The sequence below is a fragment of the Folsomia candida genome, unplaced genomic scaffold (genome assembly GCF_002217175.1).
Source record: "Folsomia candida strain VU population unplaced genomic scaffold, ASM221717v1 Fcan01_Sc030, whole genome shotgun sequence".
NCBI lineage: Eukaryota > Metazoa > Arthropoda > Collembola > Entomobryomorpha > Isotomidae > Folsomia > Folsomia candida.
Window position 1 is genome coordinate 503,599 of NW_019091222.1, and position 16,753 is coordinate 520,351.

The 16,753-nt window shown below is 36.5% G+C and overlaps 4 protein-coding genes across 4 annotated transcripts; all 4 read left to right on the top strand.

Moving 5' to 3' along the window:
• Nucleotides 1-537: 537 nt before the first annotated feature.
• Nucleotides 538-2,072, top strand: LOC110860202 (peroxisomal multifunctional enzyme type 2). The gene is made up of 5 exons (XM_022109255.2): nucleotides 538-869; nucleotides 930-1,202; nucleotides 1,272-1,663; nucleotides 1,781-1,898; nucleotides 1,965-2,072. Exons 1-5 carry the CDS (start codon nucleotides 608-610, stop codon nucleotides 1,985-1,987), a joined length of 1,068 nt encoding a protein of 355 aa, XP_021964947.1. The 5' UTR covers nucleotides 538-607; the 3' UTR covers nucleotides 1,988-2,072.
• A 1,440-nt stretch (nucleotides 2,073-3,512) lies between these two features.
• On the top strand, nucleotides 3,513-5,092 carry LOC118439075. The gene is made up of 3 exons (XM_035860099.1): nucleotides 3,513-3,736; nucleotides 3,814-4,337; nucleotides 4,423-5,092. Exons 1-3 carry the CDS (start codon nucleotides 3,644-3,646, stop codon nucleotides 4,910-4,912), a joined length of 1,107 nt encoding a protein of 368 aa, XP_035715992.1. The 5' UTR covers nucleotides 3,513-3,643; the 3' UTR covers nucleotides 4,913-5,092.
• Nucleotides 5,093-5,794: 702 nt separating this feature from the next.
• LOC118439095 lies at nucleotides 5,795-9,786 on the top strand. The gene is made up of 6 exons (XM_035860123.1): nucleotides 5,795-5,966; nucleotides 6,153-6,742; nucleotides 7,597-7,913; nucleotides 8,012-8,287; nucleotides 8,917-9,059; nucleotides 9,358-9,786. The coding sequence occupies exons 2-6, from the start codon at nucleotides 6,420-6,422 to the stop codon at nucleotides 9,436-9,438; spliced, it is 1,140 nt and encodes a 379-aa protein (XP_035716016.1). The 5' UTR covers nucleotides 5,795-5,966; nucleotides 6,153-6,419; the 3' UTR covers nucleotides 9,439-9,786.
• A 5,536-nt stretch (nucleotides 9,787-15,322) lies between these two features.
• Nucleotides 15,323-16,753, top strand: LOC118439102. Its single transcript, XM_035860132.1, has 6 exons — nucleotides 15,323-15,529; nucleotides 15,613-15,735; nucleotides 15,821-15,997; nucleotides 16,062-16,147; nucleotides 16,242-16,464; nucleotides 16,540-16,753. The coding sequence occupies exons 1-6, from the start codon at nucleotides 15,355-15,357 to the stop codon at nucleotides 16,704-16,706; spliced, it is 951 nt and encodes a 316-aa protein (XP_035716025.1). The 5' UTR covers nucleotides 15,323-15,354; the 3' UTR covers nucleotides 16,707-16,753.

The following is a 16,753-nucleotide window of genomic DNA, read 5'->3' on the forward strand; positions in this document are numbered from 1 at the left end:
GCATGATATATGTGCTAAGTTAATTTTTTCTGTGTGTAATAATAATTTTTATGGAAACTAGGTACCCTTCACCTCAATCAAAATAATATTACTCTCGGCGGTGTCTAAATATGCCTTCAGCGGATTTGTAGGAATCCATCACATATAAGTATAAATGTGTTGAAGCCACAATTATTACCAGAAAATTAATATAGTAAATATCCAACTAATATACTTACCTATAACTATATTACAATCTCACCCACATTCACCGACTGTGGACGAAAAGGGATCAATTTTTGGGTACCCAAAATCTCTCTTTGTAAATACATAGAAGTTCAAGGACTCTGAGATTCCCAAAATCCTTAATCTTCCCCACAGAGATTTGTGAGATACAAGTCCCAGAGTTGAATGAAGTACTTAAGTCCACATTCTGCAACCCTGACCTTCGTCACCTTCACCACGCACCCTCGCCTTTTATGCTTCGTCCCTCAGATCTCTCCAGCACAAGGGACACCTAAAACTTAAAATCAGTCCCACTCCTAGTTTCCCATTCTCCACAAAACCACTCGCAAAATCCATCCACAATATTTACAAACTAAACTAATATTACTAATATTTCTACGAAATGTTTCGATTTTTTAAACAAGCCGCTTCGATGAAGGCGAAAAATTCCTTGTTCCCTCCGGGGAAGAGGTTCGCCTCTATAATTTCCGACGGACGGGGGAAATGTGGCGAAAAATTTGACACGAGTTACAAGGTGTGTCTGGAGAATGAGAAATCCAACCAAAAAGTGAAGGACGTCACCATGGAGAACGTTCGGGGGTACGAGTTTCCCAAGGTTTGTCTCCGCTATGGGAGAGAGGACGCCATCCAGCACGCATTGGCAGGTGGGTGGCGCGAATTTTAAAATTTTAAAATTTCAAAACTTTATCGATTATTTGTCACAGTCGGCATTGACGAATCGTACCCAAACTGGGCGCACTATCTCGACCAGGGGAACAAATCGTTCCAAATTCTCCCCACTTTCCTGCTCCCCGTGGCAAACCAGATTTTGCTCGAGTTGTCCTGGCAATCGCAAATCATGCCGAACGAGAGGACCGTCCATGGCGAGATTTACATTAAAATGTTACAACCTCTCAAACCTGACGGCGAAATTTGTTTCGAATTGGAACTCGTCGATATTTTGGATAAGGGAAAGGGCACCAACTTCTGCTATAATTGTCAGTAAATATTTATTAATTCGCGATTTTTCCAGGTAAAATTTTCGCACTTTTTTTTAATTTCCCCAGTTCACGGGACGGATGCGACCGGCTGTAAAATATTTTTTATCGAATATCAAATATACGAAATTGGCGCTAGAAGGTACTCGTCCCCCGGTGCAGGGATGTCCACCCATCAGTCAAACATCGTACCACTCGTGTCCCCACCGCAGGGGAGGGAACCGGACGTGGTCCTCCCCTTCACGGCGGTGCCGTTCGATCCAAAATATTTTGAAACGGTCAAATCCCCGCCGAAAGACATGTCGCTATTTGCCACCAACTATCACAAGCAGTACTACGCGATTACCGACAAACTTCGCCCGGAGCCGAGATGCCATGGGCGCTACTATTTGGGCGCGGTGGTTCAAAATATCCTCAAATATTTTGGGGAGGGGGATGTCTCAAAGTTCAAAAGTGTGAAGGTTTGTTAACTTAATTATTTAAATGGTATGGTAGATTTCCATGGCGTAATGCCGGCTAATTCGTTGGGGTAGAAGAAATAATTTTTGGTTAGATTATTTTGTCAAATTAAATTTCAGACCCGCCTCTCCTACCCGGTTTCTCCAGGGGAGACCATTTTGACCAAGGCGTGGCACCTCGGTGAGAGAATCCACTTTGAAACTTTTTCCAAAAACAATGGAAAGTGCGTTTTGAAGGGTAAATTTATAGTCTTTTGAGATGTGGAGAGATTAGCAAATAACTTATGCTCATTCTTTCTTCCAGCATCGTACATTGATCTGGCCTAAATTATGGATTTTATAGTTTGATTTCCGCTCTCATTCAAAATTTAATAATCTGTAATTAATAAAACCCTTAACCTTTAAGTTCCATGAAAACTTAAAAATTAATTTGTATAAATAAATTCAACCTTTGAATTTCGTCTAAGTATTCTACCATTTGTACGTGTCAGCGATTTAACAAGATTTAGTTAAAAATAAGTAGCGGCAGATTCAACTTGTACTCAGGTTGATGAGAAATAATCAGAAATTTTAAATTGTAATTAAACTATAGCTAACAATGCAAAGGTGTCAGCGGCTACGCTAAGATTTGAATCGGACAATTTTATTTTGTTCGTCACCAGAAATAAGCGGACCCGTTTTTTTATTTTTTTGTGACTGCACCAAGTTAAGCGCGTGGCGGGAATTTGAAATATTTTTCAAGCTTTTTCCAAAAACTTCTCATAATTGCTACGGCGCCAAATCTTTTGTGGATAATACATACATACATAAGTACTAGATTCCTCCTTTATTTGTATACGTGGATTTCGAGCTAGATCGAATTTCTATATTATCCTTAATAAGAATCCCGAAACTTTTTTGACTTCAATTTCATAGGCACGAAACTGACATGCAACGAATTCATTTTAAAATTTATCAATGAGCCCACTTTCGTTTGTACTATAACTTTTGCAGTGACCATATACTGGTTCTGAATAAGAGTAAGGGTTTCCCACATTTCTTTGAAAAAGTTTATTTTTAGCTTAACGGAGAAGGGTAAACTTTTGCTTGACAAACCAATACCAACAAAGAATCCTTGTCAGGAAATATTTTCTCTGTATTTGGTAGAAATGACCCTTCTAAGGGATTCCCACGGTGATTGAAGGCTGGATTGAAGGTCTCCTTCAAATATTTGTATCTACTTAGGAAAATTATAATGTGGCAGGAAAACCAGTACGCGTGAAAAAGTCGTCCTAGCTAGAGTTTAAGTTGTGCATAATTCTTACCAGCTAAGATAAATTTAGTCAGGAAGTTTGCAGACAGTGTTGCAAGTGGTATAAACCAATTTTTACCGGACAGTGGGAAAAAATGGGGAAAAGGCAATTTTTACCACCCACTTAAAATGAGTGGGAAATGGGAAAAATGGGAAAAAGTGGGAAAAATTCTGTTTTGGGGCGATTTGAAACAACTTCTTCAAAAGTTAGTATTTCAAAAATCTACCTTCATATTCGTATTCTCCATGAAATTCTGAGAAAATAAGTTGGTAATACGGTTGAAATTGAATAATCTTTAAAATTAACATGCATTCATATGGGGAAATAAAATTTTTTATTTATTTGAGCAAAAATGGTCATATAATACACCAAAATGCTCAGAATTTTATGGAGATCACAAATATGAAGTCAGATTTCGGAAATATTGATTTTAAAGAAAGTTAGTTTTCTCCATAACTAAATACATGGGAAATAATTTTTCCCAATTTTGGACGGTCAAAATCAATTTTTCCCAATTTTTCCCAATTTTTCCCAATTTTTTACATTTACCATGGGAAAAATTCTGCTGGGTGGGAAATATGCAACACTGTTTGCAGATAATTAAATTGAAGTAATATTCAGCTAAAAAATTATTCCAATCCCAAACTTTTGACAATATTTAAGGCAATATTGTGACACCAATTTAAATATTATGGACATTTTTTTTGAAATTCAGGCAAACGACGTTAAGATTTGTACCATGGCACCTAGTAAGACAATTGATTGGACAAGTTTGCCAGAATTGGTAAATGTTAACAATTCTTGAATAATTATAGGATAATTTAAAAGATGGGAACTTTACAATTTATCTTTTTTTCTTAGGTGAAAATTAATGTGCTGCGTTATTTGGATGGCAAATCAATTATGCAGCTTCTGCCCGTGTCCAGGGAGATGTATCGATTGATAGCTAATTGCAAAAATGCGGTGGGGAAGATGCAAATTCGCATAAATGAGATTGCCGACATTGCAAAAATTAAGGATGGTTCGTCCTTACCGTGGTCGAATTTTCTTATTATTGCGGAAAGTTGTGACCACCTGAAAAATTTACTGAAAGCGCTGCAAAAAACCGTTGGGGCAGGGGAAATTAAAAAATTAGAATTAGCACAAAGATCCAGATGCACAGTGGAAATTACGGCGAATGAGTTGGACAGGATCCTTAGTCCTGTGACGAACTTGGAAGTCTTAATTTCAAAAATTTTTGGAAATTGGGATGTCGAACTTGCAGTAGAAATTCCGGGAAGGCTGTACAATCTAAGGGTTCTGGAAATTATCTCGGCTCACGAGTTTGACCAGGTTTTGAAAGCAGCGCCAAATTTGAGGTGGTTGTCCATTTGGACGTGCGAATAGTAAGGGATTTATGTACATATGTAAAGCGAGGAAAAGTATTTATGAATTTTCTAACTTTTGTGAATTTTTCATATATTTTTGCAGCATCTTAGGTTCCAACTCGATAAATTTTAGACGATTCTGTCCAATTTTCCCCCCACTCAAGGATTATGTGACAGCAAGATTTTACAATTCGCGGCGAGATACTCGAAAATTTTCCATCGAGTTTAAGCAAGAGAGATCAAGTGTCCCCGAAAAATTTTGCGGAACTTTCATGTATGAGGATGAAATTTATGCCTTGTACAGAATCTGCGGTCCCGTCGGTGTTGGAATTTTTAACGTTAAAGCGCGTTGGTTTTGGAGCGCGAGTTCAAATTTGTATCAAAACAAGGAAATATTGGGTGCGATAAGATCCATCCGGGTGGGAAAGTGCGGTCAGGATCAGCTTTTTCTAAACTTCGTTGAAAAGTTCGACGCCTTTCCAAACCTTGAGGAAGTTTCTGTGCCCATGAGGGGGACGGAGGGGAAAGAGAAATTTCTAGAAATCTTGAAAAAATTGGAAATGAAGGGATTAAAAATTTCTCGATTTTTTTGAGCCGAATTTATTACATATCCAGGCAGGCAAAATTTGTGTTTCAAGCTTTGCATACTTTTAATGATACTTCACAAGTCCTCAGCCAGGACGCATGGATAGAGATGTCATAATGTTAATTTGACTGCGGATTTTAAAACTTGTATTATAGCAAATATGAAAATCATTGAATAAAACATTGAAAAGCCTACGATGGTTTAAAAATTTAGAAATTCTGTACAGAATAAACATGTTTTCTTCCTCGTAAAATCTAATCTGTTCTTGTGCATTTTTCTAGACATTTTCTTTGCAAATGTTTATTTGAAACTCGGCTCAAATGGTCAACTTTTCGTTGAAGGTCCAAACAAAGAATAATTGTTTGTACTTAACACTTTTCTCTGGATTTGTCCGACAGGTCCTTAATTTGATTCTACATGGTTTAAAGGCTTCGTAAAATATTTTGAGTATATTTGTTAAGAAAAAAATGGTCAGATTCACAGTCTGGTGAACAAGTCTTCTTCGTCAGATTATGTTGTCATTATCGACAATCCGAAAACCTTTTTTGTCCGCCTTGTCAATGAATAAACCTTGCCTGTCTCAAAGTATATTTCTTTTTCCCTAGGGCATCTCATTTAATTTATTTTATTTCAGTCCTAAGAATTATTTCCATGTTCCCCCCTTAATCCAAAAACTGAAAGGGTAATAACCTCCATTATATTCTTAAGGCGTTCTAATGATCCCAGGTAACTAACCTTTTAACCATGTTCAACTTGACCCTTCTCAGAATCCATAGTCATAATTCCTAAAATATAACTTGCGTATAAGGATACAGATAAATATGTACACAAAAAAACATTCTCGTGAAAATACCACTCATTCCATTTTTTAACAAGTGTCAGCATTACTGGTTTATATTCATCCAACTAAGAAAATTTTAAATTTGTTTGTCAATTTCCTAAAACACTTTACAGATTACGAAATACTCGCAACTATTCCTTCCCCAATTCAACCAAATCAGTGAATAGACATGGAGCCTGACTCTATTCAAAATTCCCTCTCCGTCCTGACAAATCCAATCGTAAGAAATTGAAAATACCCCACCCACTTATAAAATACGATTTCATAACAAAATTCTTCTGTTTCTGGTCCAGAAACTGGTCATATAATTTATAATTTCGCCACCCAACTATGTATCGTAAAAAACTTTATAAACTATGCATACATTTTATTATAGATTAATCCAAATATTTTTTATATATTTTAGATTCTCTCAAACATTTTTCTCCATTTGGACACCCATTGCGTCAAGTCGTTCCGAACAGTGTCCTCCACTTGGTACAGCATATCATCCACTGAACTAGGAACGAGAAAAGTTTTACAAATCTACCTATTATCAATGGAGGAGATTCAAAAAATTAACCCCGCCCTTATCAAACGAATCTCTATCCGACGCTGCGACCCCGGCCAATTTAAAACCTTCGCGTGGGCCGGCTCAACTTGAGGAAGACAAATTAGAGAAATCCACATCGACATGGATCCCCAAATTTGGCCAGAATTCGTTCAAATCTTGAAGGCCGACAGACTCCCAAATTTAGGAAAGTTAGCCATATCAAAAGTATCTGATACCTCGTCTTTTACCGATTTTGGGTTAATTTCCCTCAAAAACCTCAAATTATTGAAGATCCATCAGGGTGTCATTAGTTTTGAGCATGGAAAACAAAACTTGCAAACAATTATCGATTCTGCGGCTGAGCTAAGGACATTACGAATCACTGGATCCTTTTTCCCAGATCTGGAAAAGTGTTCGAAAAATCTAAAAACCTTTGAATGGTTTGACTATCCTGGAAATGGCCGGTAAGTAGGGTTCAGGGGCAAACCTATTGGGTTAAGGGGTGGTCCATGGTTGACCAGCCTTCCATGGAGGCAAACTCAAACGGCAGAAATTGTGCGGGTTGGCAAAAATTTTTATTATTGTCCCTACCTAGAAAGCATCTCTTTGAACACCCCGGCTAAACTAACTGTCATAACCAACAGCTCGTCCTAATTTTTAGCCCGAGTCTGGGCTTATGGAATCATCATAGGTGTCTGTCCGTCTGACGATAACTCAAGAACGCGTTAACCGATTTGGCTGAAATTTGGCAGAAACATGTATCTGGGCAATGCAACGACCGAGTTCGAAGATGGGTTTGATCAAAAAAGATTTGGACCGGTGGGGGTCATTATAGGGGTTTGGGTCAATTTGGTGCAGAATATTCGAAATAGTCATAGAAGGCTGGAATTCGGTATAATAGTCCTAATGGAAGTATAGACTCAGAAAATGAAGTTATAATTGAAAAATTTTGAAATTATCGGACCCTGTTGGGTGACCTCCACTGATTTTTAAATTTTGTCCTAGAAGGCTGAAATTCAGCATGACCTTTCCAATCGGGATAAAAACTCGGAAAATGAAATAAAAATTGAAAAAAATTCATGCAATGGGACCGGGTGGGGTGACCTATTGTCCAAGAAGGCTGAAATTCGGCATGTCGGTACCAATCGGGGTAAAAACTTGGCAAATCATATTAAAATTGAAAAATTTGCAGTGACATATAATCGGAGAGCTTAGCAGAACCTGATCTTATCATAAAGTATGATCCGAACCTGACTCGGGCTAAATTAGGCTGCGCTGGAGGTTTTTTAAATTTTAACAAATCTGTTATACCATACAGAATCCAAATTTGGGACCTATTCTGTCCCCTCTTGAACCAAGTTTCGCCCACATTGGAACACTTAACTTTCGGGATTATGTCCCCAACCCGTCAAGGATACCAAACTCAAAATCTCATCACACAGTTCCCACCATTCCCTAACCTCAAATCCCTAAAGAATTTGGCCACTGACGTTTTCCAAATCGATAAATTCCTAATTTTCAAAAACTTTCCTAAATTGGTCAACATTTCGCTGGAGCGGTTTGACGTGACGAGTGAACACCTTTGGCAGAATGGTATACAGGGGCCACCTGTCCAATGTGGGGAACGACATGAAGGTAATAAAATATACTTCGTCTCCTGAAATCTAATTAACAACGCTTCTTTTAATAAAATTTAAAAAAACTTAATAAATTTTATGAATGAATACTTCCAGGCGTTTTAAAACTCCAAGTTGGAAACATTTGCGATCTCATACTTACTTCCCAACCCAGAACAAAATTTCCGAACGTGACCCATCTAATCTTCAGGATAATAGGGCCCTCTAGGTTCTGGCATGATAAAAATTTGGGTGGGACTGCCTACCTTGTCAAGGTGATTGAGGCTGCGGCGACATGGAAATATTTAACCCACTTCGACATCTTGATTGGTGGCGCGAAATTCAATTTAAGGGAAATATTGGAAGCGCTGCAATCTTTAGATGTAAATTCTGGTAAGTTTAATTTTTCTTCGTAAAATTTTTAGCATGGCTCTAAAATCTCGACACAAGCTTTGGAAGGAAAACTGCGAAAAACTAATTAAAAACTCATTAATCTAATTAATATATCTAATTTGCTTATCTAATCTCTATATTTTGAGTAGTGTTTCGTTTCTTGCGGGTTCACCGCATTTCTTTGCATTGCAAAGCAAAGAACGAAAGAAGGTGCAAAAAATAGGACGCCATCTAGCGACCCGCCCGATCAAGTATAGTGGTGGGAAGAGTTTATTGCACCTTTGCGTTTCTTGCGGGTAAAAAAGGTGAAAAAAACCCACTTTCTTGCAGTTGTTTCTTGCACCATAAACACTGATTTTGAGAAGTATTGCATATTTCCCGTCCGAAACACTCTTTCCTACTGGGAAATTGAAGAAAATGCAGGGGCGCCTTCCAAGGTAATCTGCATAAGAAATAAATTTTTTCCCATACATTTTAGCACTTTTTCCAAGATTCCCGCTCTCAAGTATAAAGTGGATTATACCACTTTCTAAACTGTATCTACCATTCACATTTACAATGCAGTTGCTTAAAATTAATCAGGATTATATACCTAAGTAATTTTATCATAATTAAATTATTGTTCCTAGGCCTCTCAGAATTGAAAATTGGAGGCCTGCACCTGTCCAACGAACGGACCGTCTGTGACAATTTGTCCTGTGATGTTCAAAAATTGACAGATTTCATCGCCAAGTGTGGGCCCCTTAAGCGATTAACATTTCAAGGCATCTTGGTATGTTACTTATTCATTAGGATACCTGTTCGCACTTAATAAAATTTATGAATGAATAATTCATTGAATAAATGAAGAATTAATGAATAATTTCTTACTCATTAATATTTTTCTATACTTAATCCTTACTCGGGTAAATATTTAATTTATTTATCATATGAGTAAATTATTACTTAGGAATATAAATATGTAACATTAAATCTAATTATTTAACTATTTAATTTTCTAATTATCTATTTATTCAAAAAACTTTTAACTTAATTTTTCTTATCAAACGTTTCCATTTGATAATCCCTAGTGGCAGCCTGGATCTGTCGGACGAGTGCTGGAATTCCTAGCAGGGAGAAACACTTTGCATCCGGTCGTAATCTTGGAGTAATAAAAGTCGTCTTGCCCAAATTCAAACAATTTCTAAACAAATATTCCTTTATCTCATCAATGTGCTACGCAAATCAATAGACAGCGACATATTCACGATAAATCTTGTGTCAAGTAAATATTTTTACAAATAAATTATTACAATTTCTCATCACGTTTAGTTTAATACTTCACAAATCCAAACAGATATTTTCAATTATTTATGTAGTTGAGCAAAACCACCATTTGTAAATTATTACCAATTTATTGATCAGAGGAGATTTTTCCTTAATCATTATTTGAAGATGGAAGTAAGACGATCTAATCAAGATTGCAACTTGCCTCATTTCACGTTTAGAATAAAATTAATTATGACGTGACAAAAAATTATTTTGTAAATATTTAATAAATTTTATTCCTAATCACTATTAAATCCAAAATTAATTTTAATGTAATTTTTATTATCTAAAAAATTAATTGTATCCATCTCTTCAATCATTTACCTTCGATACAAAACTTGCTAATTTTTTATCTCAACAATTACCCATTCTCATTTTTTATTTCTTGATTACAAAAAAATTACACCTTCCCAACCTTCACGGCTGTGCTTTTGTATCTCCACTTTTATTAATAACTCGTCATCCCAAGACACCAATCCTTCACTCCTGACCAACTTTTCCCCCTATTCAAAAAAAAACTTCTGTCCAAAATAAATAAACCCCAGCTTAGGCAGATATTCGCAAATACTTTGTTGTCTTATTAAGATTGCGTAATTCGCAACCATCACCATCCACGTAGGGGTCTTCAGTGCAGAAATCGCAAAGTGGGTCAATAGTGAAGATGTTTTTTCCTTTTATTGCACGATTCAGCCATTAAACTTGATGATTACGTTCATTATCACTTTACTTCACTACTATTAGCACCACACTTGCCAAGTTTTTTGCGAAGGGGCTGTACACTTGGGGTGTGCCAAATTGGAGGAAATTTTTGCAAAAATATTTCATCAAGAGGAATTAAATAGATCATAATAGGAGAGGAAATACTCCATGGATAAAAATGAGCCAAATATTTTGCACATCACTTGTGTACAGGGTGTGCAGAAGTGTTATTGTCAAAATATAATCCTACTCACTCACTTAAGGCACCCTCTCGCTTCTTCCCCTTCACTTTACTGCCAGCTAATTGAGAATAGCAGGGTTTCTAGAAAAATGTGTAACTTTGTTCAAACAACTTTTACAAAAAATAAGAGGTTGATGCTCTCTGTTTTTTTGTGAACTTATCGATGGTATGCAATATATGTTGCAATTAAACTAGTTTAAGATTGCAGTGTTCTCTAGAAATTTAATATGCAAGACTATGTAAATATGCCAAATTGTGTGCTCTTGCTCTGAATTTTGTGCATGATTTTTTGGGCTTTATTGCAGAAAATTTAATAAAACAAATACACAGCCCCAAATAACATATTTTTACCTACGACACCCTGTAGACAACGGAATGCTTAAACATATTTCTGTCCATCATCCCGTCAAGCTAAAAAAAAATGCATTTGTGAATGCATTGGGATCCCTGTTTCTCCAAATTGTGCAATTCCCAAGAAGTGACGAATCCACAAATTTATCTCGCACTCAGAATGAAATTGGTCATAATGGAATTGAACATCACTCCGGCTTGGTGAGAGACAGAGTGGAGTAGAAGTTAAGTTGCAAAAATAATTTTGGGAGCATTCCCATAGTTGCGGAAAAAATGTCCAAAACGGGATTCCTGCTCTCCCTTTGTTGCATAATCCTTGTCATCGAAGGGCAACGCCAACTTGCTCAACCGGACCCGAGATCGTGTGTCAATCGTGAGAAAATATTATTTTTTATAAATAAATTTCCTGGAATTTAGTAAACTATGTAACTTTTTTTGGAACTTGTAAGGTAGAAGTTTTTAGAAACAATTCGCCGAAACGTGCCGAAATTTAGGATTGCGTTTGCAATACTAAATTTTACTACGGGGACGGGGTCAAATGGCACGATGTGGCTTGTCAGCACTTAAAGTCTTTCGTGTGCGAAGATTCCGACGAACTCCTCAATTTTGTAAGGTCCAGGAATCGTGGGCTCAGACTGTAACTTAATCTACATGGACAACTTTTACTCGATATTTCAAAAAATCTAAATTTCATGTCCATCTTTTTATTTTTTCAAGTCTTTTATAAATAAGTTCCTACAATTGTGCACTTCGGAAATCTAAAGTAAATAGTCAATAGTATAGAATTCTGTTTATTCATCGGTTAATTTGTTTGGCGTAAACTAATCAATAAATTATAATTTGTCAAAATCCTTGTGATACATATTTTTCACAAGTGTAAGATTCTTCCCATAAATAGCCAAAAACACTGGTGGAACCGAATACAAAAATTCAATGCACATATTTTAAATAACTGAATAAGTTAACATTTGGTATTTAGTTTAGATTTGAATTTTTCGCTAAACCCAATTCTCACAGAATCAAGATTGAGTGTAGGACTATTGGATTAAGGATGTGGCACCAAAAAAGGGTATTTCTTCGAAAAGAAAGAAAACGCTCCAAATGTCCCTCAAGCTCGTCCCATTGAACTGTTTTTAGCATCCCGTACAAAAATAATCGTGTCTATTCCTGCAGAGTTAGACAGCCTGACCTTGCAGAATAATTCCTGCAGAATATTTCTGTCGTTCTCTGCATAAAAATTGTGTCGACCTGGTTCGACAAACAGTATTCTGCAGACTTCGACAAGAATTTTATACATGACACTTCCTGCAGATAGTTGTTTGTCTATTCCTGCGTTGCTTTGATGTCGAGTGTTTTATGCATAAATTCTCCTGGCGTATTATAACTAATTAATTAAGAGAATGATTTGTGGCGCTGTTGCCCGCAGATTCGGGCAAGTCATTATGTACGGAGCAAAATTAATAGCAACAACAAATACTGAAATAAATTTGCAACACTGCTTTATTCCAACTCTACTGAGTTAACAAGTTTTGTAACATTAATTAATTTACCCGACTGGTTGAAGTGGCCAATATATTTTTTTGGTACAATATTTTCAGCTGATATTATCCTAACGTGATCACTAATTCCAACAACTTTTGAAGACATGGTGGAATATTTTTCTTCTGAAATTGTCAACCTCCTAACGAAAACGAGCACTTCCATTGAACCACTGATATAAATAATTCTTTCTATGATATACAAATTTCCACTAATATTTGCAACTGAATTTACTCGTTTACTTGTATCTCTTTGTGCGTTGTTGTATACCTTACCAAAAATAATGAATGATTTGAAACTCTGCCCCTCTGATGTGTTATAACCTAGCTTTACAAGTTTTTTCTTTTCATATGAACTGAATATATAAAGTTTTCGGGCCCCTAATAGCGTACAATTTCCAACTAAAATTGATTTGAAATAGAACCGTCTGTTCTCCATAAGGGACTGAAAGAAGTTGGCAGCATTTATATTTATGAATGAAATTTCTCCTAGCGAAGCAACCTTATGATCTGTAGTAATTTTTCTCGCAATTTGCAAACCTACATTTTGGGAGCCAGCAAAACTCTTACAAAGTACCCCATTGAAGTTTTCGAATTGGAACAAAGAATATGCCCACAATGGGCCCCAGTTTTCAACACAATCTGCTGCATGACTTAACAGATGCATATTGAATGTGCAAAAAGAGATACCATACAAATTTGGTACTAATTCATTAAATTTGAGTATCAGTTCCCTTGCGTTGATAATGTCTTCGTGTTTGACTTGGTCTTGGGAAAGAAGACAGACGGCAGTAACAAGTTTCCCGAAATGTTTCCTATAGCAGTTAGGTAATATTCCATGCAAAATAGGCACAGAAATTAGCATCCAAGTTTTCCATTCACTGGCTTTCCAATACTTGACGTCCTTAAGTCCACGTAATGTTCGTCTACAGTCAAGTGGAACTTTGCACAATTTAATCCTCATGTTAATTTCTTCTGATCGATTTCCAATATAAAACTGTTCATTGTGTTGCTTCGAGTCCAACCACGCCAGTGTTAGCGTTCTAACAACACCCAGCAAACACGTATGCATATAATCGAATGTAAATCCTTGGACTATATCAAATTTTAGAATTAGCAAAAGCTTTGAAGCTCCTTTTACACCAAACACTGTGGATACAGAAGTCCCATTTTCTAGTTGTTCTTGAAGACTCCGCAGATGATTAGTGAATTGAGTATGACTGCGCTTGATTGCTTTTTCTGTAGGATCGAAAATCCATTTATGGCTTCGTTCACTGAGGTGATAAGTTTCCCCTTTAGCTAAGCACCAAGGACAACTGTATTCTCCGTTGAATTGGTTTATAAATTGTATTTGACATCTGGCCACAGAAACGGCAGAAAACATAGTAAAAAAGACTTTACTTCTATACACCTTGTTATCAGTTTTCCATTCAATTCCAAATTCGGCTAACTCTTGACTCTGATCAACCAGTGGTCCCAGAAAGGTGTCAAAGTTGGGTTTTTTGGTTCCAAACCAAAGTCCAGCCAGCAGAGTATTTTTCCTTCGGAGAGGATAATCCAATTCGTTGATAGAGATCAGTAGTGGCCATATTGAAAATTGGGACGACTTAAAAATTGCAATTCCATCTGAATTCATTGAGCAGGTTATATCTGATGGTTTAAGTCCAAGCCTTTTATATAAGTTTCCGTCTGTGATATCGTGAATGTCAGCATTGCAAGGATTTGACCGTCGATTTATATTTTTCAAAAGTGATCTCTGGACTTCAACTTTCTGCAAAAGATTCTCCATTAGGTTTTTAATTTTGAAAGACACAAAAAACCGTCCGTTTTTTACAAGTTGGTTTGGCTCGAGGACAGTCTGGCATGATTTGCATTGTTCCGAATTGCCCTCAACTAAAGATTCACATTGTTCACAGTAGATATTTTTAGTTGCAGAACCAAAATCTAAACCGATCGATTTATCTAGCAGGTAGGTACATGAAGGTATTGTTGCTCCAAATGGCAGATGAAAATTGATAAGACTGAGGAGGTCATTCATGGCAGATTTTGTTAATTTATGGCGAATTGCAAAGGCGAATATTAATAAACAACTTTCTCTAGATGTGACTTTTGCTGTCGGATATAGTAGATTTGCCAGATCTTCCTATTACAAAGTGCATTGTTAATTGAATATTTAGGAACATGACGTGCGGAAATGGGTGACTCACAGGTATTGTGTCCTCGTCACTTGACTCGAGAAAGCTGCTTTCGTCATCGCTTATATTTGGTTGACTTTCGTCCTCGTTCTGCGGTTAAATTTAAGTAAGAATTATATTTCGTAATTATAAATTATAAGTCGTAGGATATGTACACACCAGATTCTGTTCGAAATTAGTAGAATTTTCATCATATCCAGCGTCAATACTGTCATCAAGGGCTTCATCGTCAAGTCCTCGAGTCTCTGCGCCATCGTTATCATGCTGTGAAGCGGACGTAATTAAAGACCTTCTTGAGGTCTGGGAGGCAGGAACAAATTATTCGAATGATTATTGTTATATTTGAGATTATAACTACGTTTGACTTTTTCTTACCATGCACATCACTCTTGCTCTCGTTCTTCTAGGAACTGTCGTGGAATATTCGCCACCAGGTGATCGAAAATAATTCTTGTAAGATTTTCGACCCGACATAATAACAATTATAAAGTTGATAAAGGCTTAAAAAAAAAGGCTTAAAAAAAAAAATAAATAAAAAAAAAATTCTGAGTAAAATTTTCTTAGTCAACCGAATAGCAAAGAATATATTACTTCACCCCGCTCAGCACTAAATCTTGCGATGCAGAAGTGGTGGGTAATTTAACTGCAAGCCCTACGTGAAAACAGTCATAAATTCCCTTAAAACTCACGCTTTTAAAGAAAAAGTTGTGTTTTAATTAAACAAATAATAAAACTATGGATTACTTACTAATTGAGTGGGTAGATGAAGACCCAAAAACGTTTTCTGTCGTGTCAATCGACCAGTTAGCTGATGGTGGTTTGAGATCAAGCGGAAGGAAACTAATTGGGAAGACCGAATCAATTATTTGGACACGAGGAAAAGAGTTTTTAGGGAGGATACTAAATATTGGTAAGTAATGTGATCTATTTATAGTATTTTTACGAAATAAACTAAGTAATTTAAATAATTATTTAAAATAATACTGTATTAAGGCGGATGCGATGAGCTAACAGTAGAAGCAGATGAGCGAGCAGCTCAGGTCAGTGACGACGAAAGGTTACAAAAGGTCGAGCCAACTAGAAAGCGTTCTAATATTTCCGTGGATGTACCTCTAAGTAAGACAATTTTGAAAATAGGTTGCATTTACAGTTGTTGCATTATTCAGCGTCGTACGATATAAATGTTTGCATGTTTTAACAGAGAAGCAGAAATCTCGCAGAAATGAATCATCGGACCGAAGCCGAAGGATAGGTGATATCCTATCCCATATCGACTCTTCAACTATCGAGGGCATTCTAGCAGATGACAGTAACCAACATAATTTGGAAGGTGAACAGGAAGAATCGAATGAAACGACCGAAACGAATGAATACAAAGGTGTTTAATATCAATACCATAGCAAATATAGGATTTTAATGGTTAATTATACGTTGTTTTTCAGGAAAATATAGATCCCTGAGAACTAAATATCGAGAGTTAAAGAGAAAGTATAAGGAACTTCTCAACAAAACCAACGAGACGGCAGATGTAAGTGTGATAGATAGATTAATTGATTGAAAAGCTACGATTATTCAACTTTGGTTGTTAAAATTTATAAATAATTTGCCGGCTCGGTTCTCAGGTTGAGCTGTACGAAGGAACTGGACTAAAGATGAACGTAGCTGAACTTGCATCCATCAAAATGATGTCGTCACAGTCATCATCGGTTTTGGCCCGAAACCTCTTCAGAAGACTTTTTAGTGCAGAGGAACTTACGGGCCATTCGTTGTATGGAAAGAAATGCAATGCTAATGCCACTCTCCCGTTACCAGAAATAGACCCCGCTCGTCGAGATGCAGTAATTGGTAAGCGATGAATGAAATTTAAAAAAATGCAATTTTGTACCAGTTGAGTTTTTATTTGTGATGATTTGTTTACAGGCTACATTATTAAGGAAGATGGATTCGATACGCCACCCCCCGCTGGAATCAGCATAGCAGAACGCAAATCGCTTTCAAAAGTCAGGAAGCGCTTTAAGAGGGACATAACAAAATCACTTTCCGATTTTCTTCGCGAGGAATCCCGAAAGTTTCAAAATGCCACGTAAATTCTCACAAAATTAATACTTGATGAATAGTATGTTATTTAATTATA